The sequence below is a fragment of the Leucoraja erinacea genome, chromosome 3 (assembly GCF_028641065.1).
Source record: "Leucoraja erinacea ecotype New England chromosome 3, Leri_hhj_1, whole genome shotgun sequence".
In the NCBI taxonomy this organism is placed as follows: Eukaryota; Metazoa; Chordata; class Chondrichthyes; order Rajiformes; family Rajidae; genus Leucoraja; species Leucoraja erinaceus.
In genome coordinates, this window is record NC_073379.1 from 97823551 (window position 1) to 97850037 (window position 26487).

A 26487-nucleotide genomic window follows, 5' to 3' on the forward strand; every position below is an offset into this window, starting at 1 on the left:
CACAACTTGCATCTTTCTTCAATTCCTCTGTCTGGTCACCTTCCATGCTCTAGCTAGGCCCACCATATCTATCAGCTCTAACTCCTTTTCCCTTGACCACTCAAATCCCCTTCTGGCTTCACATGTCAGCTGTTGTTGCCTCCAGTTCTTTATACTTTGTCCCTCATTTCAAGTCTGCATCCATCATCCTCTCTCCTATGCACAAACCCAGAAGGCTCCTATCCTTGACATCTCTTGCATCATCTCCGCCCACGCTTTCCTCTATAACATACGTGAATGTGCCGCCACATCCAACCACCTAACCCGCTTTCTTGAACCTTTATGTTGAATTCCTCTAATCAGGTTTCAGTTCTGTCAACATATAATCATATAACCATATAACAATTACAGCACGGAAACAGGCCATCTCGGCCCTACAAGTCCATGCCGAACAAATATTTTTTTTCCCCTTAGTCCCACCTGCCTGCACTCGTACCATAACCCTCCATTCCCTTCTCATCCATATGCCTATCCAATTTATTTTTACATGATACCAATGTAACATACAAAATAGCTTTTATGGAAGTCATAAATTACGTATCATTTAGTCAGTTTATTTTCCTGATGTACTTTAATTGTATTGCTCAGGAGGATAGGACACATTCAGGTAGTTTTTTTGTACATATAGTTTTAGAGATACAGCACGGAAACAGGCCCTTTGGCCCACCAAGTCCATACCAGCAGCAATACCCGCACACTTACACTATCCTACACACACTAGGGCAATTTATAAGGTCAAAAGGCATAGGAGTAGAATTAGGCCATTCGACCCATCAAGTCTATTCTGCATTCAATCATGGCTGATCAATCTCTCCCTTCTAACCCCATTCTCCTGTCTTCTCCCCATAACCTCTGACATCTGTACTAATCAAGCATCCATGCTTGATTAATGTTAAGCCTCTGCCTTAAAACATTTTACATAAAGTCACAGAGTGATACAGTGTGGAAACAGGCCCTTTGGCCCATCTTGCTCACACCGGCCAACATGTCCCAGCTACACTAGTCCCACCTGCCACGTTTGGTCCATATCCCTCCAAACCTGTCCTATCCATGTACCTATCTAACTGTTTCTTAAACGATTGGATAGTCCCAGCTTCAACTACCTCCTCTGGCAGCATGTTTAATGTACCCACCACCCCTTGTGTGAAAAAGTTACCCCTCGGATTCCTATTAAATCTTTTCCCCTTCACCTTGAATCTATGTCCTTCTGGTCCTCAATTCCCCTACTCTGGGCAAGAGACTGTGCATCTTCCTGATCTATTCCTCTCGTGATTTTGTACACCTCTACAAGATCACCCCCCATCCTCCTGCGCTCCAGGGAATAGAGACCCAGCCTACTCAACCTCTCCCCCTTAGCTTACACCCTCAAGTCCTGGCAACATCCTCGTAAATCTTTTCTGAACCCTTTCAAGCTTGACAATATCTTTCCTATAACATAGAGTCTAGAAAGGGTAACTAGAGAGAGAGAGAGTGGGACCTCTCAGGAATAAAAGCGGTCACCTCTGTGTGGAGCCACAGGGGATGGGCAAGGTCCTCAATGAGTATTTCTCCTCTGTATTTACCGAGGAGAAAGACAGTAGGACGGAGGAAATTGGAGCAGTCACTGGAAGTATCATGAGAGTAGTCAGGGTCACCGTCGAGGAAGTATTGAAGCTACTGTCGTGTTTGAAGGTAGACAAATCTCTAGGGCCTGATCAGATATATCCAAGGACATTGCGGGAAACTAGAGAGGAAATTGCGGGAGCCCTGGTTGAAATTTATGAGTCGTCCTTAAATACAGGAGAGGTGCCAGAGGATTGGAGGGTGGCAAATGTTGTGCTTCTATTCACGATGGGCTGCAGGGAAAATGCTGGGAACTATAGGCCGGTGAAGCTTAACATCTATAGTTGGTAAGTTACTGGAGAGTATTCTGAGGGATAGGATATACAGGCATTTGGATGGGCAAGGGCTGATTAGGGACAGTCAGCATGGTTTTATACCTGGGAGGTCGTGTCTCACAAATCTGATAGATTTTTTTGAAGACATGAGCAAAAAGGTTGATGAAGCTTTAGATGTTGTGTACATGGACTTTAGTAAGGCATTCAAAAAGGTGCCACATGGTAGGCTGCTCTGGAAGGTTCGATCTCATGGGATCCAAGGAGAGATGGCTGAATGGATAGTAAATTGGCTCCATGGAAGGAAACAGAGGGTGATGGTGGAAGGATGCTTCTCAGAATGGAGGCCTGTGACTAGTGGTGTGCCATTAGCCACTGGTCTGTAGTCATTGGAGGAGCTGGGACGCGATCTCTTTGGTACAGGAACCAGGGAGGTTGTCTTCCACATCACAGGAATCCTCTCCAGGCTCAGGCTCTGGTTGAAGATATGCTGGAGTACTCCGCACAACTGGCTGGCCCACACCTTGAGTACACTAGGGCTGACACCATCGGGACCCGTGCCTTTGCCTGGGCGGAATCTACTCAGCTCCTTTCTCAGCCTTGATGGTCAGGCACGACAAAGGGCAGAGGAAGTAGACCAGGGAGATTGAGCAGAGGGGATGGTGTGCAGAGGCCCCATCATCAAATTTGTTAAAAAAACAGATTTGGCTCATTGACCCAGTCCTGATTGCTTTCCCTCCCCAGGCCACAGGTCTTCTTGTAGCCTGTAATGCTCTTCCTACCGCTCCACACATCCGTCATGTTGTTTTGCTGAGGTTTCAGCGCCAGATTCCTCCTGTAGTCGTCCTTGCCCTGTCTCAGTCTCGCCTACAAGTCTATCTGCACCCGTTTCACCTCCTCCCTGTCACCCTTCCTGAAGGCCCACATCTTCTGGTTGAGAAGGGCTTTTATGTCACTGGTGACCCAGGGCCTGTTGTTGGGGAAACAGTGTACAATCTCCTCCGGGACAACGTTTTCCACACAGAACGTTATGTAGCCGGTAACACAGTCCGTGAGTCCATCAATGTTCTCTCCATGCGGACTACAGAATGTGTCCCGGTCTGTGACCTCAAAACAGCCCTGCAGAGCGTCACAGTCTCCTGTGACCACCCCCTCACTGACCTTGTGGTCACAGGCAGCCTCTGAACCATTGGCTTACACCTGGGTAGGAAGTGAACCGGGTTGTGATCGGATCTTCCCAGTGGCGGAAGGGCAATGGAGCTGTAAGCCTCTTTAACATTGGCATACAGCAGGTCCAATGTTTTCATATCCCTGGTGGGACAGTCAACAAACTGAGTGAAAGTGGGTAGTATAGTGTCCAAAGCCACGTAGCATCCAAAGTCTGAGATTGCGATGAAGGAAATGTTGTGTCTGGAACCTCACGGAGGAGACTGTGGGGATGATGTCACACACGTGCGGCGGGTTGGCGGACCAAGGAATGTAAACAGCCACCACAATGGCATGTGAGAATTCCCTGGGCATATAGTAAGGACGGAGACCCACAGCCATCAGTTCATTGCCCGGGAAACACACACGCTCCTTAACCCTGATGTAAACAGAGTTGCACCATTTGTTGGTTTCACAACCCAGGGTATTGCAGCTCATGAGTTTGTGCCAGAGATAAACTTTGTTTTGCACCGTATTTCCCCACTGTCTGTCCATTATGGTGCAACCTGAGAGACTGCAATCTTCTGTTTTGATTCTTACTCATCCAATTATAGACAGAAACCTGTCTGGAATAATTTAACTTGTCCCTCTGCCTGTCCATAAAGGATGGGGTTTTTATTTTGCTGCTACTTGAAAGAATCTTCTGACAATACCCAAAACTCATTTCTCCCCACTTCACGTAATACCACCACTGTCTCTAAATAATCAGATTACTTGTCAGAATTTTCTCCAACTAAATTGTGGTAGAGTTGCTGCCTTACAATAAACACAGCGCCGGAGACCCGGGTTCGATCCCGATTACGGGTGCTGTCTGTACGGAGTTTGTATGTTCTCCCCGTGACCTGTGTGGGTTTTGTCCGAGATCTTCGGTTTCCTCCCACATTCCAAAGACGTTCAGGTTTGGCGGTTAATTGGCTTGGTAAATGAAACAATTGTCCGTAGTGGGTGTAGGATAATGTTAATGTGCGGGGATCGCTGGTCTGCACAGACCCGGTGGGCCGAAGCACCTGTATCTCTAAACTGTGTAAATACTGGGAAATACACGTCCATTATCTTTGATCTTGCTATAGACTTGGACACAGAATTTCTTCCTTTCCCTATCCCGACTAAATCGCTCACAATCTTTGGGCCTAACTTTGTCCATTGACAATTTTCTGAACAGATTGCTATGGCTGCACCAACGTTGACTGTTTATATATCTATGTTTTTTCAAATACCATGGCCCTGGGTCTGTATTTTCTTCCAGTTGTGCAGAGCGCCAGGATATCTTATACTCCAACAATTCGAGTCATAGAGTCATAGGGTGATAAATTGCGGAAACAGGCCCTTTGGCCCAACTTGCCAACACCGGCCAACATGTCCCAGCTACACTACAGCTACATGTCCCGGCCAACAAGTCCCACCTGCCTGCGTTTGTTCCATATACCTCCAAACCTATCCTATCCATGTCCCTGTGTACTGTTTCTGAAATGTTGGGATAGACCGAGCCTCAATTACCTCCTCTGGCAGCTTGTTTCAGACACCCACCACCCTTTGGGTGAATAAGTTACCCTTCAAATTCCTATTAAATCTTTTCCCCTTCACCTTAAACCTATGTCCTCGGTCTTCGATTCACCTATGGGCCAGAGACTCTGTGCATCTACCTGATCTATTCATCTCATAATTTTATATAGCTCTGTGAGATCACCCCTCATCCTCCTGTGCTCCAGGGAATAGAGTCCCTGCCTATTCAGCCTCTCCTTATAGCTCAGACCCTCTAGTCTTGGCACCACCTTGGTAAATCTTCTCTGAACCCTTTCAAGCTTGACAATATCTCTCCTATAACATGGTGCCCAGAACTGAACACAATACTCTAAATGCGGTCTCACCAACGTCTTGTACAACTGCAACATGACCTCCCAAATTCTATAATTTCTTGTAAATCTTGATTTTGAAATGTTCAAGAATGTCGCTATTCCACAAATATCAATCATACCGTAATTTTATACTCAATACTCAGACTGATGAAGGGCAATTTGCCAAAAGCCTTTTTGACCACCTTATCTACCTGTGCCTCGACCTTCAAGGAACCATACACCTGCATTCCTAGGCCCTTCTGCTCTACAACACTCTACAACATCCTCAGCCAATTCTGTGCTCTTGATTTGCGTAAGTGTACATACCATCCATTGTCTTCAGTTTTCAAGACATTCAGCCCTGGAATCCTTCTCTAAATCTCTGGAAGAGAACTTGAATTGACAAGGCATTGTAGGCTATAGACCTTGTTCATGTAAATGGGATCAGTATAACTAAGAACTTGATGGTCAGCATAGACATGATGGACCAAACGGCCAGAATTTTTGCTGCATGACTATGAATCTTTATTTTTTTTTGTAGCTGTTCCTTCCATCAAGGCACCCCTTAAAGCCTTAACTATTTTGCTACGTTATAAATGTCTTATATTGGGTAGTGTTCTCAACTAGATATTTGTCCTGGAGCCCCATTTGTTGCTCAAATGTAATGAGACTACCCAGTACAAACATGGCAAATCAATGATAATGCTTATAATATTATGTCTGGCAGCAAAACTTTAACCACAGGGAGTCACGACCTACAACATGTACCTGTATACTGTGTACAGAAATTATAATTTCTGGTAAATCTTGATTTTGAAATTTCAAGAATGTCGCGATTCCACAAATATCAATCATACTGTAAATTTATTTGACCTCCGTGAAAGAATAATGTGTTGGAAAGGCTTTGGAAATTCTACAAGCTTGGTGAAGTAATATTTTTGGAAGCACCACTCTTTTTGTTACATACTGGTGACATAATGCATCTTGTTGTGTTACATCATCCCTAAATGTGTGGGTCCTCTAAAAATAATCTTTCGTTCCACCAAAAGAGAGGTTCATAATGATATTTTGTACAAATTATTTTGTTAAGGGGACAAAAATCTCTTGTAACTCCGTGAGGTTCCTTGTGCTTTGGTGCCATCTGCTGTTAGCAGTTTTTTTACAATTAAACAAAAGCAATATTTGTCATCCGTTAAAAATAAATGTGGTTAATCTTGAACCTTATTAATGTTTTTTTTTCAGCAATTCCGCAAGTAACTAAGCAGCTGTTGATGAACCCGGTCTTCACCTGCGTTGTGCTGTCTGCCTGCATGGAGGTCGCAGCCATCAGTGGCTTTGCTGCTTTCTTGGGCAAATATCTGGAAAGGCAGTTTGGTCTGAGTGCATCGTACGCCAACCAATTCATAGGTAAGATAATCACAGGTAATCGATAGTCATCCAATTTGTAGCGTTATTTGGATTTTGGGATACAGCGCAGAAACAGGCCCTTTGGCCCATCTAGTCCGCGCGCGCCCACCAGCAATCCTTGCACATTAACACTGTCCTGCACACAAAGGGCGATTTACAATTTTTACCGAAGCCAATTAACCTATAAACCTGTACGCCGTTGGAGTGTTGGAGGAAACCGGAGTACCCGGAGAAAACCCACGTGTTCACGGGGAGAATGTACAAACTCTGTACAGGCAGCAGCACCCGTAATCAGGATTGAACCCAGAGCTCTGGTGCTCTGAGGCAGTAACTCTACTGTTGCGCCACCATGTCTTTTGGCAGCTGTGCAAGAATGCAGTAAACTTAGCTGGGAGAAGGAACAGAAAGTTTGTAATTTTATAGCAGCTTCCACTCCGTGTCTTGGATGCCTGAGCATCTTACAGCCATTGAAGTTCTTTTGAAGCATACAAATATGATGCAGGATGGCACTCATTTTATGCACAGCAAGTTCTCTCCACAACCACCTCCTCTCTCAAAATTGAAAGTCAAGTATACTATGATACGGAGCAAAGTTGCTCAGTCCGCCAAGCTGTTTTCCTTGACACTTACATAATTTGGCTTCTGCAGAATTACGTGCAAAATACTAATTTCCCTGATCAGAGCGCTGAGGTATAGGAACTATCATATCTCTCAAATAGCATTATGTAACATAGTTTTTACCTTGCAAATTTTAATCCAATATATTTTGGCATGGAATTGTTTTTTTCTTTGAAACCTGGCCAAGGAAGAATATGACTGAGCCTCAGAATTTGTTCACCAAGTAGCAGCACTGTACTGCTGAAAATGGGCTTCACCTGAACAAGCGCAACTTTGCAAACATTTCTAAGTATCTTTGCCCTTTCTGGAAATTAATCTCCTCATTTCTGAGTAGTTTTTGTTCTCTGATGTAAATCTCGCCAAAATGGAGTGCATAAAATTAGCCTGCAGTAAGATCTTCAATCTCACTGGTTTATAAAACTATTCACGGAATGACTATGTTTTAATGACCTCATTTGTCTTACTGATGGACTATTTTTGAATTATCATTATTGAATTATTGGTTAGTGTTCCAGACAAGTATGAAGTATTCCATCATATCCCTGGCTTATAACTTGTAGATGGGGCAAAGGTGTTGTGCTCTCAGGAGGTGAGATATTCCCAAAAGGATACCCAGTCAGAGGCCTTGTTGGTGGCCATGCTATTGAATGTCAAGGCCATCTCTTGTTGATAATATACATTGTTGCATACTTTGGTGGTATGAATGTTACCTATCACTTTTCAACCTATGCCTGAATGTTAGTCACACAGCACAGAAATGATCCTTCAGCCCAATTTGTCCATGCCAACCAAGATGCCCCATCTGTTAGTCCCATTTGCCCACATTTGGCCCATATCTCTCTAAACCTTGTCCCTTGTCCCTCTTCAAGTCCATTTTAAATGTTGCTGTTGAACCTGCCTCAACTGCCTCCCCTGGCAGCTCATTCCATGTACCCACCACTATTTAAGTGAAAGACTTTCCCCTCAGGTTCCTATTAAATCTTTCCCCTCTCACCTTAGACCAGGGGTTCCCATCCTTTTTCGTCCCATTTACCCCTGGCAACTGTAAGAGCACATAACAATGTTATTTCACTTATTCATGAGCAACTAATGATGAACAGATTTGTTCACCAAGTCAGTAGCAGCCCTGTACTGCTGAAAATGGGCTTCTGAAAATATACCAGAACCAAACACAGTCAGTCAATGAGAAAAAATATGTACAAATCCAGAATCAACAAATCTATCCCCTGGGTAGGTGAAATTTACCCCCTGGGGGTATATTTACCCCAGGTTGGGAACCCTTGCCTTAAAGCAAAATCCTGTGGTTCTTGATTCCCTTACCCAAGCGTAAAAGACCCAAACAACTGTGCATTAACCCTGTCAATTCCCCTCATGATTTTACACACCTCCATAAGGTGACTCCTGAGCCTCCTGTGCTCCAGGGAATAAAGTCCTTGCTTGCCCAATCTTTCCCTGTATCTCAGGCTGCCGAGTTCTGGCAGCCACCTCATAAATCTTCTCTGCACACTTTCCATGTTGTGCAGCTCTTGCTATTTACATGGACATTTATTATACGTTGCAAATTGATTTCTCGTTGTGCATTCATCAGCAAATATTGCCAAATATGGAAGGAAGCTGAGGATTGCAGGCCCAGGAACCCTGCCCTGTGGAACTCCTGCGGTGATGTCCTGAGGCTGGGATCATTGATCTCCCTTCTATGAAATATGATTCCAATTTGGGATGTTTTCCCTTTGTTGCCCATTGACCAGCTTTACCAGGATGCTTTCATGTCCCATTCAGTTAAATACTATCATGATGTCATTCTCACCTCACCACTAGGAGTTTCATCTTTGGTCTTTGTCTGGAGCAAGGCATGAGTGAGCTCTTGAACCAAGTGGATTTGGCAAAGCCCAAGCTAGTCCCAGCCGACTCAACCTCTCCATATAAGGGGTTAGGGGTATAGTGAAAGTGATCTGGGAATTCAAAGGAGTAGATACAAGCACTTATGGTTTAGATAATATCCACCAATTATCCAACCAAAAAAAAACTAAGTTAGATACGTACTCTTTGGACTGTGTGGGATTTTATCAACGTTTATTGTTTCCTTTCAAATTCCTATCCAAACAGTGGTGATGTTTAAAGCCCAAGGAAAATCTAACATAAGGTGCTCACATGCACTTCCCTGGGATCTTTGGCTGATTGCAGCACTCATCATGATAATCTGGTTGTGATCAGTTCACTTGGAACACAAGGGATTGAATGTGGGCCCTTTTACCCTGTTAAACTCAATAACAATATTCAACACAGGAAACCCCCGTTTCAATGGACCCCTTTATAGCGGATGGACCTGCCAACACTATCCCAGCTCGCACCACCTCCCCATCCCCAGCTTCTGATGCCATCCCACCGGTTTGCCAGGTGTACCAGCGATCTCTTCCTCACACATCGCACGGTGCAGTTGTCACGTCTGTTATTCTGGCTTACGTTGTCGCCCCTGGGGACCGCGCTTTCTTCATGCTGCTGCCACAAACAGGACACGCTCAGTCACCATGGGGCTTCCTCTCCTTTCACCAGCTGCCGCTTCTTTCTGTTGGCCATCGCTTTGTCCACTCGGCCTCCCACCTCCTCTACCATTGCTTCCTCCTCCTCCTCCCCCTCCACCCCCTCCTCCTCCTCCTCCTCCTCCTCCTCCTCCTCCTCCACTTGGAAGATGTTGGCGACTGCTGGGGAGAAGGAGGACGAGGCAGCGGTGGAGCGGACAAAGTGACGGGTGAGAGGGGATGGAGCCTCACGGTAACCAGGCGCGCCCTGTTAGTAGTGGAGGCCTGAAGAAAGCGTGTCTTTTCGAGGCCTACAACATGAGCCACAGCAGCAGCCGTGTTACAGGTGAAGAAAGGCTTGCTGGAGCAGACTAGCGACATCAGCGCCGAGTTTTAAGGTGAAAGGACACCAAGTGCTGGAGTAATTCTGCAGACTGAATCACTCTAAAGAAGGGTCTTGACATCACCTATCCATGTTTTCCGGAGATGCTGCCTGGCCCAATGAGTTACTTCAGCACTTTGTGTCCTTTTGTGTATTAATCATCATCTGCAATTCTTTATTTCAACTATATATAATAATACCTTAATGGGTTATCACAAATTATATTGAGAATATACTGTACATGGATTTTTAAAGGGCTAGTGCGAGTTTAAGCCTTTTTACACAGTGCTTTAAGATAACACAACATATATCTAACATAATAAGGTGCAATGATAAGTTAAAACATAAAGGCTACCAGGACCTGGTAATGGGGGGTATAAAATAATTTTTTAATAAAAACACGGTTGGTATATCCTTTTTTGCAGAGTTTTGTGTTACAATAGAGCGATTGATTTTCCTTTCTTCTTTTTTTTCATTTTTTTCTAGGGTCTTATTGCTTTTCTTTGCTTCCTTCTCTAATTCCTTCCCTAAGGGGTTCTCTTCTCCCAACACTTTCCTGCGCCTTCACGATTCTTGCTTACTTTCCTTACTTCTTTTATTTCTATCTTTTTTAAAACATATATCTAACATTGCTGATGAAAGAAATGGTGGGTAAAACCAGTTGAGGTGATTTAATTAGCATTTAAACCACTCCTACTCTGTCCTTTGGCTGTGAATATATTTCTACACAGCTCGAGAAGCATCAGGCAGGCACTGTGAATCATGGCTCAGTGGTCACTTGATGGAAAAGCTAATGGGCATGTGGTTGAACGATCAAAATATTACACTATAAATGAATCTTCACTTTAAGCCAATTTTCCCAGACCCTGCTATAAGGTTGAGTACTCTTCACCAGGAAAACGCAGAGATCACCCAGAGAAAAGGCCATCGTCTCCTCCAAGCTCTGCTTCAGGTCAGACCAAGCATTGCGAACTCAAGCCACCTCCCATCAGCGCACTTTCTTCAATCAAACTGGTGATAGATTTCTCGCTAATCAGTAGATCAACTCCCTCATCATCCCCTCTGGGGAGCATTCAGAGAAACATTTGTCACAGTTCAGTTGGCATGAACAGTTTTTTAATCACCCACACTGACTTTCCCCAGTCGACTCTTTGCAAATCTGTCCCCAAGGGCTGCCGAGGTTAAAGATCTCACATTCTGACTTTGGGGGAAACTGCTCATTTCCATCTTACAGAACATTTGGTTTACAGTCAGTTACCAGGAATGGAAGCCTAACGTATTCCCGGCAACCCCTATATTGTCAGGAAAGCAAAGGGTGTGATTCTGTTCATAAATGCAACTGCAAACAATTTTGATCCTCCTAGTTATGGAAAGGTGGAACTCCATTGGAAGCAGTTTTGAGAATGTTTATCAGGATAATCCCAACCATTGTATTCTTGTGGAATCATGGTTCTACAAGAAAAGGTTGAAATAGGTCAGAGTCATGGAGTTACACAGCATGGAAACAGCCCCTTTGGATAGATGGGCCGATTAATTGCTGAAGTTGTGCCTGTCCCTGAAAACCTACATAGCTAAAGGGATTTGAGACACTTAAGGGCCTGTCCCACCAGCATGCGACTGCATGCGGCAAGCGCGACCTAACGTGGTCGCTTGAGCCATACGACCTCGCGGGGCCGGTCCCACTTCGATCGCCGGAGCCGTATGGAGTTGTGCGGAGCTGGTCCCGACATCACGCGGGGCTCCGAAAAACTGACAATGTCCAAAAATTCAGTGCAGCAACGGCCTGTCGGCCCGCAGCCGCATTGAGTCCGTAAGCAGCGCCTCGACGGGCGTACGTATTCAGCGTCTCAACGCCGTACGCAGCGTTTTGACGGCGTACGCCTAGCGCGTGGCGTTGCACGATGATGTCATGACCCGGCGTGCCGTTGCGTGATGACGTAACCGCCCGCGCCGTGCAACGTCCAAATTCAGTCAGCCCGCCTCCTGCCCAGCTGATTGGTGAGTATGATGTCGGAACCAGCCCCGCACAACTCCAGACGGCTCCGCGGTTGGATGTGGGACCAGTCCGGCGAGGCCGTACGCCTCAAGCCACCACGTTTGGTCGCGCTAGACGCATGCAATCGCATGCTGGTGGGACAGGCCCTTTAATAGTTAAGAACAGGGATTCCCTGTATTGTAAAATAATCTATTTTTAAATTCTCTTTGTGTGTATAGTTACAAGATTTCATTACCAATTCCCAAAGGTGGGAGTAGTTCATAAGGAAAATTAGGAAAAGCATGCAAATCGTCATTCTTAGCTTTTAAGACAGGGACAGAGAACATTAATAGGGCAGAAGCAAATTAGAAACATAGAAAATAGGTACAGAATGAAGCCATTCAGCCCTTCCAGCCAGCAGAACCATTCATTGCGATCATGGTTGATCATCCACAATCAGTAACCCATGCCTGCCGTCTCCCTATACCCCTTGATTACGCTAGCCCCAAGAGGTCTATATAATTCTCTTTTAAATTCATCCAGTGAATTGGCCTCCACTGCCTTCGGTGGCAGAGAATTCCACAAATTCACAACTCTCTGGGTGAAAACGTTTTTTCTCATCGTAGTTTTAAATGGCTTTCCCTTTATTCATAGACTGCAGCCTCTGGTTGTGGACTCCCCCAACAGTGGGAACATTTTTCCTGCATCCAGCTTGTCCAGTCCTTTTATAATTTTATATGTTTCTATAAGATGCCCTCTCATCCTTCTAAATACCAGTGAATACAAGCCCAGTCTTTCCAATCTGTCCTCATATGACAGTCTCGCCATCCCGGGGATTAACCTCGTTAACCTACGCTGCACTGCCTCAATAGCAAGGATGTCCTTCCTCAAATTAGGAGACTAAAACTCCAGATGTGGTCTCACCTGGGCCATGTCCAACTCCACACCTCTTTACTCCTATACTCAAAACCTCTCATTATGAAGGCCAACATTCCATTAGCTTTCTTCACTGCCTGCTGTACCTGCACACCAACTTTCAGTGACTGGTGTACAAGAACACCCAGGTCTCGTTGCACTTCCCTTTTTCCTAATCTGACACCATTGAGATAATAATCTGCCTCCTTGTTCTTGCCGCCAAAGTGGATAACCTCACATTTATCTACATTATACTGCATCTGCCATGCATCTGCTCATTCACTAAACCTGTCCAAGTCACCCTGCAACCTCCTAGCATCCTCTTTGCAGTTCACACTGCCATCCAGCTTTGTGTCATCTGCAAATTTGCTAGTGTTACTTTCAATTCCATCATCTAAATCATTAATACAAATTGTAAATAGTTACGGCCCCATCACCAAGCCTTGCGGCACTCAACTCGTCACTGCCTGCCATTCTGACAGGGACCCATTTATTCCTACTCTTTGTTTCCTATCTGCTAACCAATTCTCTATCCATGTCATTACCCTACCTCCAATACCATGTGCTCTGATTTTGCCCACTAATCTTCTGTGTGGGACCTTATCAAAGGCTTTCTGAAAGTCCAGATACACTCCATCCACTGGCTCTCCTCCAACCATTTTAGTTCACATCCTCAATAAATTCCAGAAGATTAGTCAAGCATGATTTCCCCTTCATAAATCCATGCTGACTTGGACCAATCCTTTTCCTGCTATCTAAATATGCCTTTATCACTTCTTTAATAATTGACTCAAGCATCTTCAATAATTAATAATTGACTCCAGCATCTTCCCCACCACCGATGTCAGGCTAACTGGTCTATAATTCCCCGTTTTCTCTCTTGCTCCTTTTTTGAAAAGTGGGATAACATTAGCTACCCTCCAATCCACAGGGACTGATCCTGAATCTATTTTCATTCATTCATCATCGTTGAAAACATTAGCGACACAGTGGTGCTGGTTTCCAAAGGGAACGGTGACGGATGCACCACATGTCTCTGTCCTCCAGATCCTGTGAACTTCCGCCGCTGGAAAGTATAGGATTTTGGTGTGTGTACTTTATCATCATTCCTTACAATGCTAATCTATAGAACATTGGAAAATGATCATCAATGCGTCCACCTCCTTGACTACCCTGGGATGCAGACCATCAGGCCCTGGGGATTTATCCGCCTTCAGTCCCATCACTCTACCCAATACTATTTCTCGCCTAATGCAATTTTTTTTCAGTTCCTCTTTCTCCCTAGATCCTCTGTCCTCTAGTACATTTGTCTTTACTGATCTTTTTCTCTTACATACCTAAATAAGCTTTTGCTGTCCTTCTTTATATTCTTGGCAGGCTTACCTTCTTACTTCATCTTTTCACCCGATATTGCCCTTTTTGTTACCTTCTGATACCCTTTGAAAGCGTCCCAATCCTCTGTCTTCCCGCTACTCTTTGCTATGTTATACACATTTTCTTTTTGTTTTTACTGTCCCTAACTTCCCTTGTCAGCCACGGTTACCTCTTACTCCCCTTAGAATCTTTCTTCATCTTTGGAATGAAATGATTCTGCATCTTCTGGATTATGCCCAGAAATTCCTGTCATTGCAGTTCCACCATCATTCCTGCTGGGATCCCTTTCCAGTCGACCTTGGCCAGCTCCCCTCTCATGCCTTCATAGTCCCCTTTGTTCAACTGTAATACTGACAGTTCTGATTTAACATTTTCCCTCTCAAATTGCAGATTAAAACTGATCATTATTATGGCCACTAGCTCTTAGCGACTCCTTTACCTTGAGTTCCCTTATTAAATCTGGTTCATTAGACAACATTAAATCCAGAATTGTCTTCTCTCTGGTAGAGTCCAATACAAGCTGCTTTAAGAATCCATCTCGGAGGCACTCAACAAACTCCCTTTCTTGGGGTCCAGAACCAACCTGATTTTCCCAGTCTACCTGCATATTGAAATCTCCCATAACCACAATGGCATTACCTTTGCTACATGCCAATTTAAACTCCTGCTGCAACTTGCACCCTATATCCAGGCATTTGGGGACCTGTAGATAACTCCCATTAGTGTCTTCTTACCTTTATGATCAGCCATGATCATATTGAATGGCGGTGCAGGCTCGAAGGGCTGAATGGCCTACTCCTGCACCTATTTTCTATGTTTCTATGTTTACATATTCCTCAATTCTATCCTCAGCGACTCTACATCGTCAATCCCTTTGACACCCCTCGCAAGGGACTGAATTTCATCCCTCACCAACAGAGCTATCTCACCCTCTCTGCCCACCTGCCTGTCCTTCCTATAGGACGTATAACCCTGAATATTCAGTTCCGTGACCCGATCCTCCTGCAGCCATGTCTCTGTAATCCCCACAATGTCATATCTACCAATCTATAACTGAGCCTCAAGCTCATCCACTTTACTTCTTATACTTTGCACATTAATATACAATACTTTTAATCCATTGCTCACCTCACCTTTCACATCGTTTCCTATTTCACTTGCCATACTCTCCTATCCCTTTGTTTCTGTCCCTTTAATTCTGGTGTCTTTCTTACCTTTTCCTATACTCTCTTTCCCTTTAACTCCATCCTTGTATTTCCAATTTGTCTCCTCCCTCCCCCCCACTATTTAGTTTAAACCCACCCGTGTAGCAGTGGCAAACCTGCCTGCCAGAATGCTGGTCCCCCACCTGTTAAGGTGCAACCCGTCCCTTTTGTACAATTCACCCTTACCCCAAAACAGATCCCAGCGGTCTAAGAATCTAAATCCCTGCCCCCTGCACCAGTTCCTCAGCCACACATTCAGGTTCCCTATGTGAGATTCAAAAATCACAAATGCTCGAGACAAATTCAGACAAAGAAGTGTTTTTATTAATTTCATATTTTGCAGAATAGGTGCCTCTCCTCTGATGTTCCCTAGAGGCACAAAGAAAATGGAGATGCTTTCTATCTTTATACGTTTCTTCACTATGGTCACTACCTCATGTCTCCCCATCGAGTTTCGTCCAATCATAACATAAAGCCCACATTCCCACGAGAATGTCCAGGAATGTCTCGGACCATCTCCTGACGTCAAAGACTCCCAAGGCTTCTGCTGAAGTTTCTAGCTGTTTGCTACTTTCTTTATCTAGAATTTCTCTCTGTTCTGTATATTGTTACTTTATTCTACCAGCAGTCTGGCTTCTGCTGATAAGCTAATTTCCTTCTAAGTTATATTTTTCAGAGTTCTAGTATAAATCAACGATCCCTATTAACCCTTTTCTCACAATTATCTCCCTGTTCCTGCCCTCACCAGCACGAGGAACTGGAAGCAAACCGGAGATAACCACCCTGGAGGACCTGCTTTTCAGCCTTCATCCGAGCTCTCTAAATTCACGCTGCAGAATCTCTTTCCTCTTTTTCCCAACGTCATTTGTGCCAACATGCACTACCACTTCCGACTGCCCCCATCCCCCTTGAGGATGCACTGCAACCGGTCTGTGATGTCCTGGACACTGGCACCAGGGAGGCAACACGCCATCCTTGAATCCCGCCTGTTGCCGCAGAAACCCCTGTCTGTACCTCTCACTATGGATTCTGTCTCTTCGGCTTTGCCTCAGCGCCATGTTTTGACTCGCAGACCAGTCTGCCGCTCAGACTGGCAGTGTCTTCTGTCCCAACAGTTTTCCAAATTCTGATGACAGCGATTTCACTGGTACACTTTGCTACCCGCTGCAGTCAATACTTCCAGCGTTTTCTGTTTTATTCCAAATTACTTCTGCCCTGAATTTGACCCCATTGTGTTTGAACAAGATTCAAAAGCTGCTGGGCTTGAAGATCTGGAGACTGTATCCAGGGGTGACTGATTAAACGTCACCAGAGCAAATTCTGCAGCTATACCTTTTCTAATTCGAAAACAATTTTGCAATGCAATCCAAAACAAATTAGGAATCATCTTGCAATAACTTCCCTTTAGCAGTAAAAGTCAAATGCAGTGGTTTGATTTCTGCAGACAAGCCTGGAATGAGAATCTTGATTTCTAATGATGTTGGATAAAATGATCAGCACAGTGTTCTGCCTCCCAATTATGTCTAGGAAAAGCTGCAACTGCAATTTGTCCATTTGACCGCTGTATCAGGTCATCGACATGACAGCATCTTAGGACGGCAAATTAACCAATTCTCAAAAGAAAAAAAGATCTTTGATGTCTGGATATCTGGAATAGTGGTTACAGTGATTTCCTTGCTACAGTATAACCTTGTTGCCATGGTAATAGCTTAAATGAAAATCAGCTGCAGCACAAGCCTCTGCTGTCTTACGATTTATATAAAAAATGTGGTGTTGAATAAGATCTTTAACGTGGCAGTACCATCAGACATTACTGTTGCAGCTCATTATCAAATACACAAATTTTACAAGGTACCAGACCAAGCAGGATCCATTTGGTCTCTGTCATACGGGAGGCCTGGTGCCCAACGCAATATTCCACCACTCACCCATAGCCCCCAACTGCGCTGACGTGGCAATAAGTTGCAAAAAATAAGATCACTGTGAACGCATCTCATTCTCCTTCAGTCCCCTATTCACCTCCTCCATTATCCTCTCTCTCCCCACCTTCCATCAACCCCTGCTTCTTCCCCTCACCCCCTCCCTCGCTCTTCCCCCATCCCCTCCTCCACTACCTCACCATGCCTCTTCCTATCCCTAACCTCCCCCATTCCCCTCATCCCCAGCACTCCCTCCCCCTCCTCTTCCCCTCCCTCTTCTTTCCCCTCTCCTCCTTCCCTCCCTCCCTCACTCCCTCCCTCACCTCTCCCTCTCCTTTCCCATACCCTAGGTCACTCCCTCCCTCCCTCCCTCCATAACCCCTCTCCCTCCCTGCTCTCTCACTCCTCACCTCCTTCCTATCCCAATCCTCCTCAATGAAAATCACAATATTTTTTTTTAAGGGAGTGTTTTTTCCGTGATGTTTTATGTAACTGAGTATCGGGATCCCATTGTGACATCATACAGTGATGACGGGCCGTGCAAGTTGAAGTGATTTTTGTCAAATTGTTTTTTGTAAAATTTAAAAAGTGAATAACGTAAAATATACCATCAATCTGAACGAAATGATACAACACATTACATAACAATGGTGGGCACAAAATTGTAGCGCTATCATGTACAGTTTTGGCGTAATGTCAGGTTAACCATCATCACGCACACGCACAATCACATACAAACAAACAAGATGAGAGTTTTAGTGATATACTGGACCAAGTAGCACCCGTTGGGTCCTGTTCCCCCAAAACAATATTCCACCACTCACCCGTTACCCCAATGCAACCCATTCCCCCAATGCAATATTCCACCACTCACCCATAGCCCCCAACTGCGCAGGCACAGCTCATTTCCCCTATTCCCCAGCACTCCCTCCCCCTCTGCTTCACCTTCCCTTTTCTTTCCCCTCTCCTCCTCCCCTCCCCCACTCCCTCCTTCACCTCCCCGCCCCTTCTTTCCCCTACCCTCATAACCCCTCTCCCCTCCCAACCCTCTCCTCTCCCTCTATATCCCTGTTCCCCAAACCCTCACCCCCCCCCCCCCCATCCCATTCCATCCCTCACCTTACAACAATGTAGCAAATCTCTCATTGCACTGGGAGTCCTGTCATTTGTTAACATTGTAACGGGCAGGACACGTGGAATTGGATTTTTTAAAGTGAAAAGTTTTTTTTTTAGTTTAAAATGTGAATATGGCATGTAGAATTCAGTCAGAAATTAAACCTATAGGCAATTAATGACCTCTTTAAGATGCAGAGGTGGATTAACCTTCATGTCAACATGCTTTCAGCTGTGCATGTTTAAGGGAGGTATTAGCAAGAGCATTTTTGCTTCAGAATTGGCGATCTTCAAATCATTGTTGCACATTGATTGCCTTTGTGCTCTGCGCACTGTTGAGGTGTGAGTTCAGTGCATGTACAATATTGCCTTCACAAATAGTGGCGCCAGATGTGACTCGTGTCATGTCATTGACTGTCCTGTTTTTCTTATTAGGAGTCACTGCTGTTCCTTGCGTGTGTCTTGGAATTTTCCTGGGTGGCTTTGTGTTGAAGAAAATGAGCCTAACTCCACTGGGAGCCATCAAAATGACGATGACTGTCAACATGCTGTCAACAGTTACGTATGTCATGCTGCTGTTTCTGGGCTGTGAAACTGGGCCATTTGCTGGCGCAACAGTTCCCTATAAAAACAGGTAAGGAGCACATGACAAAATCATGGCATTCTTAATTTTTCCTGTGCAATTGTTTCTCACGAGGTCGGTCACATTAAAGTTGTTCTGATCGTTAAATGGGATCTGTTGAATAGTGAACAGTGATGCAGCAGTCATTCCACGGATTCTGATTTATTTTTAGTGTTCCAATTATAGAAAAGCGATAAGGGGAAATTTTTCATTTGCTGTGGGCAGCTTCCCACAACTACTGAACAATGCAGTCATCAGATAACCCTGTCACTATGTTGGATTATCAGGCTCAGAAATTATGGACTGCATATCCTCAAATTGGATACTATAGCAGAGGAATGTTGAAGGGGTGTGTAGGAAGGACCTGCACTTGCTGGTTAAGGGGGTAAATGTTAAGGTTAACATTAAGGTTAGAGTTGAGTAGAACTTAGCTTCCATCATGGTGAAATCATTGGACAAAGTCAGCATGGATTTACGAAAGGTAAATCATGTCTGACGAATCTTATAGAATTTTTCGAGGATGTAACTAGTAGCGTGGATAGGGGAGAACCAGTGGATGTGGTGTATCTGGACTTCCAGAAGGCTTTCGACAAGGTCCCACATAAGAAATTAGTATACAAACTTAAAGCACAACGCATTGCGGGTTCAGTATTGATGTGGATAGAGAACTGGCTGGCAAACAGGAAGCAAAGAGTAGGAGTAAACGGGTCCTTTTCACAATGGCAGGCAGTGACTAGTGGGGTACCCCAAGGCTCAGTACTGGGACCCCAGCTATTTACAATATATATTAATGATCTGGATGAGGGAATTGAAGGCAATATCTCCAAGTTTGCGGATGACACTAAGCTGGGGGGCAGTGTTAGCTGTGAGGAGGATGCTAGGAGACTGCAGGGTGACTTGGATAGGCTGGGTGAGTGGGCAAATGTTTGGCAGATGCAGTATAATGTGGATAAATGTGAGGTTATCCATTTTGGTGGCAAAAACAGGAAAGCAGACTATTATCTAAATGGTGGCCGATTGGGAAAGGGGGAGATGCAGCGAGACCTGGGTGTCATGGTACACCAGTCATTGAAGGTAGGCATGCAGGTGCAGCAGGCAGTAAAGAAAGCGAATGGTATGTTAGCTTTCATTGCAAAAGGATTTGAGTATAGGAGCAGAGAGGTTTCTACTGCAGTTGTACAGGGTCTTGGTGAGACCACACCTGGAGTATTGCGTACAGTTTTGGTCTCCAAATCTGAGGAAGGACATTATTGCCATAGAGGGAGTGCAGAGACGGTTCACCAGACTGATTCCTGGGATGTCAGGACTGTCTTATGAAGAAAGACTGGATAGACTTGGTTTATACACTCTAGAATTTAGAAGATTGAGAGGGGATCTTATAGAAAGTTACAAAATTCTTAAGGGGTTGGACAGGCTAGATGCAGGAAGATTGTTCCCGATGTTAGGGAAGTCCAGGACAAGGGGTCACAGCTTAAGGATAAAGGGGAAATCCTTTAAAAACCGAGATGAGAAGAACTTTTTTTCACGCAGAGAGTGGTGAATCTCTGGAACTCTCTGCCACAGAGGGTAGTTGAGGCCAGTTCATTGGCTATATTTAAGAGGGAGTTAGATGTGGCCCTTGTGGCTAAGGGGATCAGGGGGTATGGAGAGAAGGCAGGTACGGGATACTGAGTTGGATGATCAGCCATGATCATATTGATTGGCGGTGCAGGCTCGAAAGGCCGAATGGCCTACTCCTGCACCTAATTTCTATGTTTCTATGTTTCTATCACATGGATAGGACAACGTTGGAGGGATATGGACCAAACGCAGGCAGGTTGGACTAGTGTAGCTGGGCCATGTTGGCCGGTGTGGGCAAGTTGGGCCGTGGGGCCTGTTTCCACACTGTATCACTCTATGACACTATCTGTGCTGCAGCCAGGAGTACTCCGGATCGGCCTAACCTCTCGCTCAGCAGAAACCATGGACAGATGCCATGAATAGCAGTGGATACTTAAAGCTGTACGATCACAACCTCATCTTCCCTTATTTCAGTGTGACGAGGGTTAACATAGATGCCGATAACAATGGTGTGGTTGAAGGAGGGGAAGAAATTTCAGCATTGCAAGTAGGCCAGGTGTGCAAAAGGAATTTAGCCTGGAGAAATACAGGATAAAACACTTGGGGTGAGCACCACAGGATTTAGGAGCATCTTCTAAACACAGGATCCACCACAGGATTTAGGAACAACTTCTTCCCTGCTGTTATCGGACTACTGAATAAACCGCCAATAATCTCACATAAGACCCTTGTACTTTTTCTTTTTATACCTTCATTTTCTCTGTAGTTGCAACACTGTAAATTTGCTATTTGACTGGATGCATATAATTAACTCGGTGCATGTGACAATGATAATCTAATCCTAATACCAAGAATAAAGTCAGGGAGGGAATGCAATCTATGGATCCACAGAAGGGTTGGGGCTGGTGGGTGGAGCAAATGCACAACATCCAGAGCAGACACTTGTGCTGTATTCATCATTGTTCCCCAGACAAATACAGCGCCCTCTATAATGTTTGGGACAAAGACCCACCATTTATTTATTTGCCTCTGTACTCCACAATTTGAGATTTGTAATAGAAAAGATCACATGTGGTTAAAGTGCACATTTTAATAAAGGCCATTCTTATACATTTCTACATGTAGAAATTACAGCTGTGTTTATACATAGTCCCCCCCATTTCAGGGCACCATAATGTTTGGGACACATGGCTTCACAGGTGCTTGTTATTGCACAGGTGTTTAATTGCCTCCTTACTGCAGGTATAAGAGAGTTCTCAGCACCTAGTCTTTCCATCACCTTTGGAAACTTTTATTGCTGTTTATCAACATTAGGACCAAAGTTAAGTCAAAGAAGCCATTATGAGACTGAGAAACAAGAACAAAACAGTTAGAGACATCAGCCAAACTTTAGGCTTACCAAAATGTTTGGAACATCATTAAGAAGAAGGGAGGACTGGTGAGCTTACTAACCGCAAAGGGACTGGCAGGCCAAGGAAGACCTCCACAGCTCATGACAGAAGAATTCTCTCTATAATAAAGAAAAATCCTCAAAAACACCTGTCCGACAGATCAGAAACACTCTTCCGGAGTCAGGTGCAGATTTGTCAATGACCACTGTCCGCAGAAGACTTCATGAACAGAAATACAGAGGCCACACTGCAAGATGCAACGCACTGGTTAGCCGCAAAAATAGGATTCCCAGGTTACAGTTTACCAAGAAGTACTTAAAAGAGCAATCACAGTTCTGGAAAAAGGTCCTGTGGACCGATGAGATGAAGATTAACAGAAATCAGAGTTTGCAAGAGCAAAGTATGGAGGAGAGAAGGAACCTTCCAAGATCCAAAACATACTACCTCATCTGTGAAACACGGTGGTGGGGGTGTTATAGCCTGGGCATGTATGGCTGCTGAAGATACAGGCTCACATATCTTCATTGATGATACAACTGCTGATGGTAGTAGCATAATGAATTCTGGTGTACAAACACATCCTATCTTCTCAAGTTCAAACAAACGAACGGAGATGAGGAAATACTTTTTCACAGAGAGTTGTGGGTCTGTGGAATTCCCTGTCTCAGAGGGTGGTGGAAGTCGTTTCTCTGGATGCTTTCAAGAGAGAGTTAGATAGAGCACTTAAAGATAGCGGAGTCAAGGGATATGGGGAGAAGGCAGGAACGGGGTACTGATTGGGGATGATTAGCCATGATCACATTGAATGGTGGTGCTGGCTCGAAGGGCCAAATGGCCTACTGTCTTGTCTATTGTCTAAATGCCTCAAAACTCATTGGCCGGCGGTTCATTCTACAGCAAGATAATGATCCCAAACATACTGCTGAAGCAACAAAGGAGTTTTTCAAAGCTCGAAAATGGTTAATTCTTGAGTTGCCAAGTCAATCACCCGATCTGAATCCAATTGAGCATGACTTTTATATGCTGAAGAGAAATCTGAAGGGGACTAGCCCCCAAGACAAGCAGAACTAAAGATGGCTGCAATACAGGCCTGGCAGAGCATCACCAGAGAAGACACCCAGCCACTGGTGATGTCCATGAATCGCAGACTTCAAGCAGTCATTGCATGTAAAGGATATGCAACAAAATACTAACCATGACTGCTTTTATTTACTAGACATTGGTGTATCCAAGCATTATGGTGCCCTGAAATGGGAGGATTATATATAAACACTGCTGTAATTTCTACATAGTGAAACCAAAATATATAAAAATGGCCTTTATTAAATTCTGACGAAGTGCACTTTAACCACATGTGATTTTCTTTCTATTATAAATCTCAAATTGCGGAGTACAGAGACAAATAAATAAATGATGGGTCTTTATCCCAAACATTATGGAGGGCACTGTAATTACCCAGCCAATATATATTCTGCCCTTAATTATAAGCACTCCAGTCAGAAAAGAGTCGATAGAAACTGAAGTGTGGTGTGGGCCAGTGCATGTGCTGGTAAATGTGAATATTATTGATAGGGCTTGATGGACAAGTGGACCAAAGAACATTACTCTGTGCTGTATGGTCCTGTGACTTCAAGTCATTTACTTAAACTATTATATATTATTACTCAGATTTCAGCCATAACATGTACCCTACCCTCTCTGCCCCTTTTTAGCAAGCAAGTAGCACATGATGCAAATTTCACAATGAGTGTAACATTTCACCAGTTCATCACAGGGTGGTACAATTGAACCAGATTACCTGCCTTTCCCTATTGTCGCTGCATTCATGCTGCATGTGAAAGGAAAAAAGTACTTTAATCATCAAGGATAGAAGAAAAACATTCAGGCTGCATTGGCAGTTCCGCCCAGCCACTGGCCCACACCACACTTCAGTTTCAATCAAGTCTTTTTGACTGGAGACACAAAACGCAGGAGTAACTCAACTGGTCAGGCAGCGTATCTGGAGAAAAGGAATAGGTGTCTATTTTCAGTGTAAACCAGCATCTGCAGTTCCTTCCGACACATTTGATATTTCTGGTCAAGACCCTTCTTCTGGAAAACAAATTAGTTTTTGTTAGGAGGGAGGGTGGTGGAAAGATGGCTGTGTCTATCGGTCTTGGCCTTTGGGTCTTCTGATCCAAGTTCTGTTCAATGATAACTGCACCATGGCTTCAGTCCTATGCTCGTGCTAGGATTACTGTACATATATATCTTGCGTGTCATGCAGCATTGAAGACTCCTTAGTGTTGCTGTGTATAATGGCAGATAGCCGAGGTAGAGCTTCTAAACCAAAAGAAACAAATTGTTATTCAGCCCACTTCTTCCCGCCCTGCTTCCTGTAAGGACTCCATCCCCTACTCCCAATTCCTCCGCCTACGCCGCATCTGCTCCCAGCTTCCCTCCCATACCACCCGCTCCCGGGCACTTTCCGTTGCAACCGCAAGAAATGCAACACCTGTCCCTTCACCTCCCCCCTCGACTCCATTCAAGGACCCAAGCAGTCATTCCAGGTGCGACAGAGGTTCACCTGTATCTCCTCCAACCTCATCTACTGCATCTGCTGCTCTAGATGTCAGCTGATCTACATCGGGGAGATTAAGCGGAGGTTGGACGATCGTTTCGCCGAACACCTCCGCTCGGCCCGCACGAACCTACCTGACCTCCCGGTGGCTCAGCACTTCAACTCCCCCTCCCATTCCCCGTCCGACCTCTCTGTCCTGGGTCTCCTCCATGGCCAGAGTGAGCAACACCGGAAATTGGAGGAACAGCACCTCATATTCCGCTTGGGGAGTATCCATCCTGCGGGCATGAACATTGAATTCTCCCAAATTTGCTGTCTCCTCCCCTTCCTCAGCCCTCGGGCTGTATCCTCCCATCCCTCAGCCCTCGGGCTCCTCCTCCTCCTTTTTCCTTCCTTCTCCCCTCCACCCCCTATCAGTCTGAAGAAGGGTTTTCTGTTTAGCCTATTTCCTTCGCTCCACAGATGCTGCTGCACCCGCTGAGTTTCTCCAGCATTTTTGTGTACCTGTTATTCAGCCAACCCTGTTATACTCTTGCTTCAGGTTTGCTGCGTTTGCAGATGATTGGATCGTTTGATTTATGCCTGGAGTAGCTAATTGTTCCCTTGGTACACTATCAAGGAATGTTCAACAATTGGTAAATTAATTTGTAGAGAGTTTATAAAATCAAGCAACACAAATTCTGTATGCTCTGAGGAAGCCAAGGAGCCATTGTATTAGGGAGTTGAACAAAAACAGATGTGGGAAGAAAAATCATCCCGCACTATATGGTGCATGAAGTAGAAAAGTGCTCACTATATGTGGCATTACAACAGATGGTGTTTTGTGTTAACACGATCTATTGCTACAGTTGAACGGTATGCCTTGTGATAGGCTCTGCTCGGTAGATGAATTGCCATTTTGCAATTTTACAAGCAGTCCTTATTTAACAAAGACACTTAAAGTCACTTTTAGCAGATGGTATTGTTAGCAGCCATGTTCATTACTAAGACATTGGATGCATTCTGGCAATGCAGCCTGTCAGACTTTCATGACTATTTAGTTTTATAGTAGGGGGATATAAACCAGCAAGTGCTGTTTATACAGTCATATGTGGTAATTATATTACATTTTCATCAGGAACAGTATAGTACACTGATAGATTTTGGTTAGTTCACACCTAATGCTTGCAGTTGGATAATTTTGCATCTGCTGATAGGTTATGGAAATCAATTAACCTATCAACCTGCATGACGTTAGCATGTTGGAAGAAACATAGTACTCGGGGAAACCCATGTGATCACAGGGAGGTAGTGAAAACTTCACATTGCCAGTATTTGAGACTGAGCCGTGTATCAGCTGTACTAACTTCAACAGCACTGTGTCATCAAAGAGAAGACATTGAAGAAAGATGGATCATCTATTCTGTTTGAACGTGGTGGTGAATGCTTCAGCGTTGATGATATGTTGGCTCCTAACATCTTTGAAGATAGCGGTGTTCTTGGATCTTCCTTTTCCCATTAGCAATTTAATTGGTCACTTCATTCATGACCAGATGAGGCAGGGCTACGGAGCTTTGATCTGAACTGTGTAGGAAAGAACTGCCGATGCTGTTTTAAATCGAAGAAAGACATAAAATGCTGGATTAACTCAGCGGGACAGGCATCTCTGGAGAGAAGGAATGGATGAAGTTTCGGGTCAAGACCCTTCTTCAGACTGATCTGAACTTGATTATGACAATATCATCTATTTCATGCTCTTCACTGTTTAGCAAACATGTAATTCTGCTGGGTTGGGTAGCTCACTTAGCTGCGCCTGGTGCTGCAGTCTTATAAATAAACTCACAACTCAACTACATCTGATTAATTTACTCTAATCTCAGTTGATGGACGATTATTAAATTCTGATAATTTACTTTCAATCTCAAAGGGCGGCTTGGTGGCGCAACGGTAGAGTTGCTACCTTATAGCGCTTGCAGCCCCGGAGACACGGATTT

General features: G+C 44.5%; 1 protein-coding gene across 1 annotated transcript in view; it reads left to right on the top strand.

The window, feature by feature from the left end:
* LOC129695863 (solute carrier organic anion transporter family member 3A1-like) overlaps positions 1–26487 on the top strand; it is a 302938-nt gene that overhangs the window by 235708 nt on the left and 40743 nt on the right. The window contains exons 5-6 of the mRNA XM_055633268.1: positions 6197–6361; positions 18817–19015. Coding sequence (XP_055489243.1) covers positions 6197–6361; positions 18817–19015 — 364 coding nt within the window. The remainder of the gene's footprint in view (positions 1–6196; positions 6362–18816; positions 19016–26487) is intronic.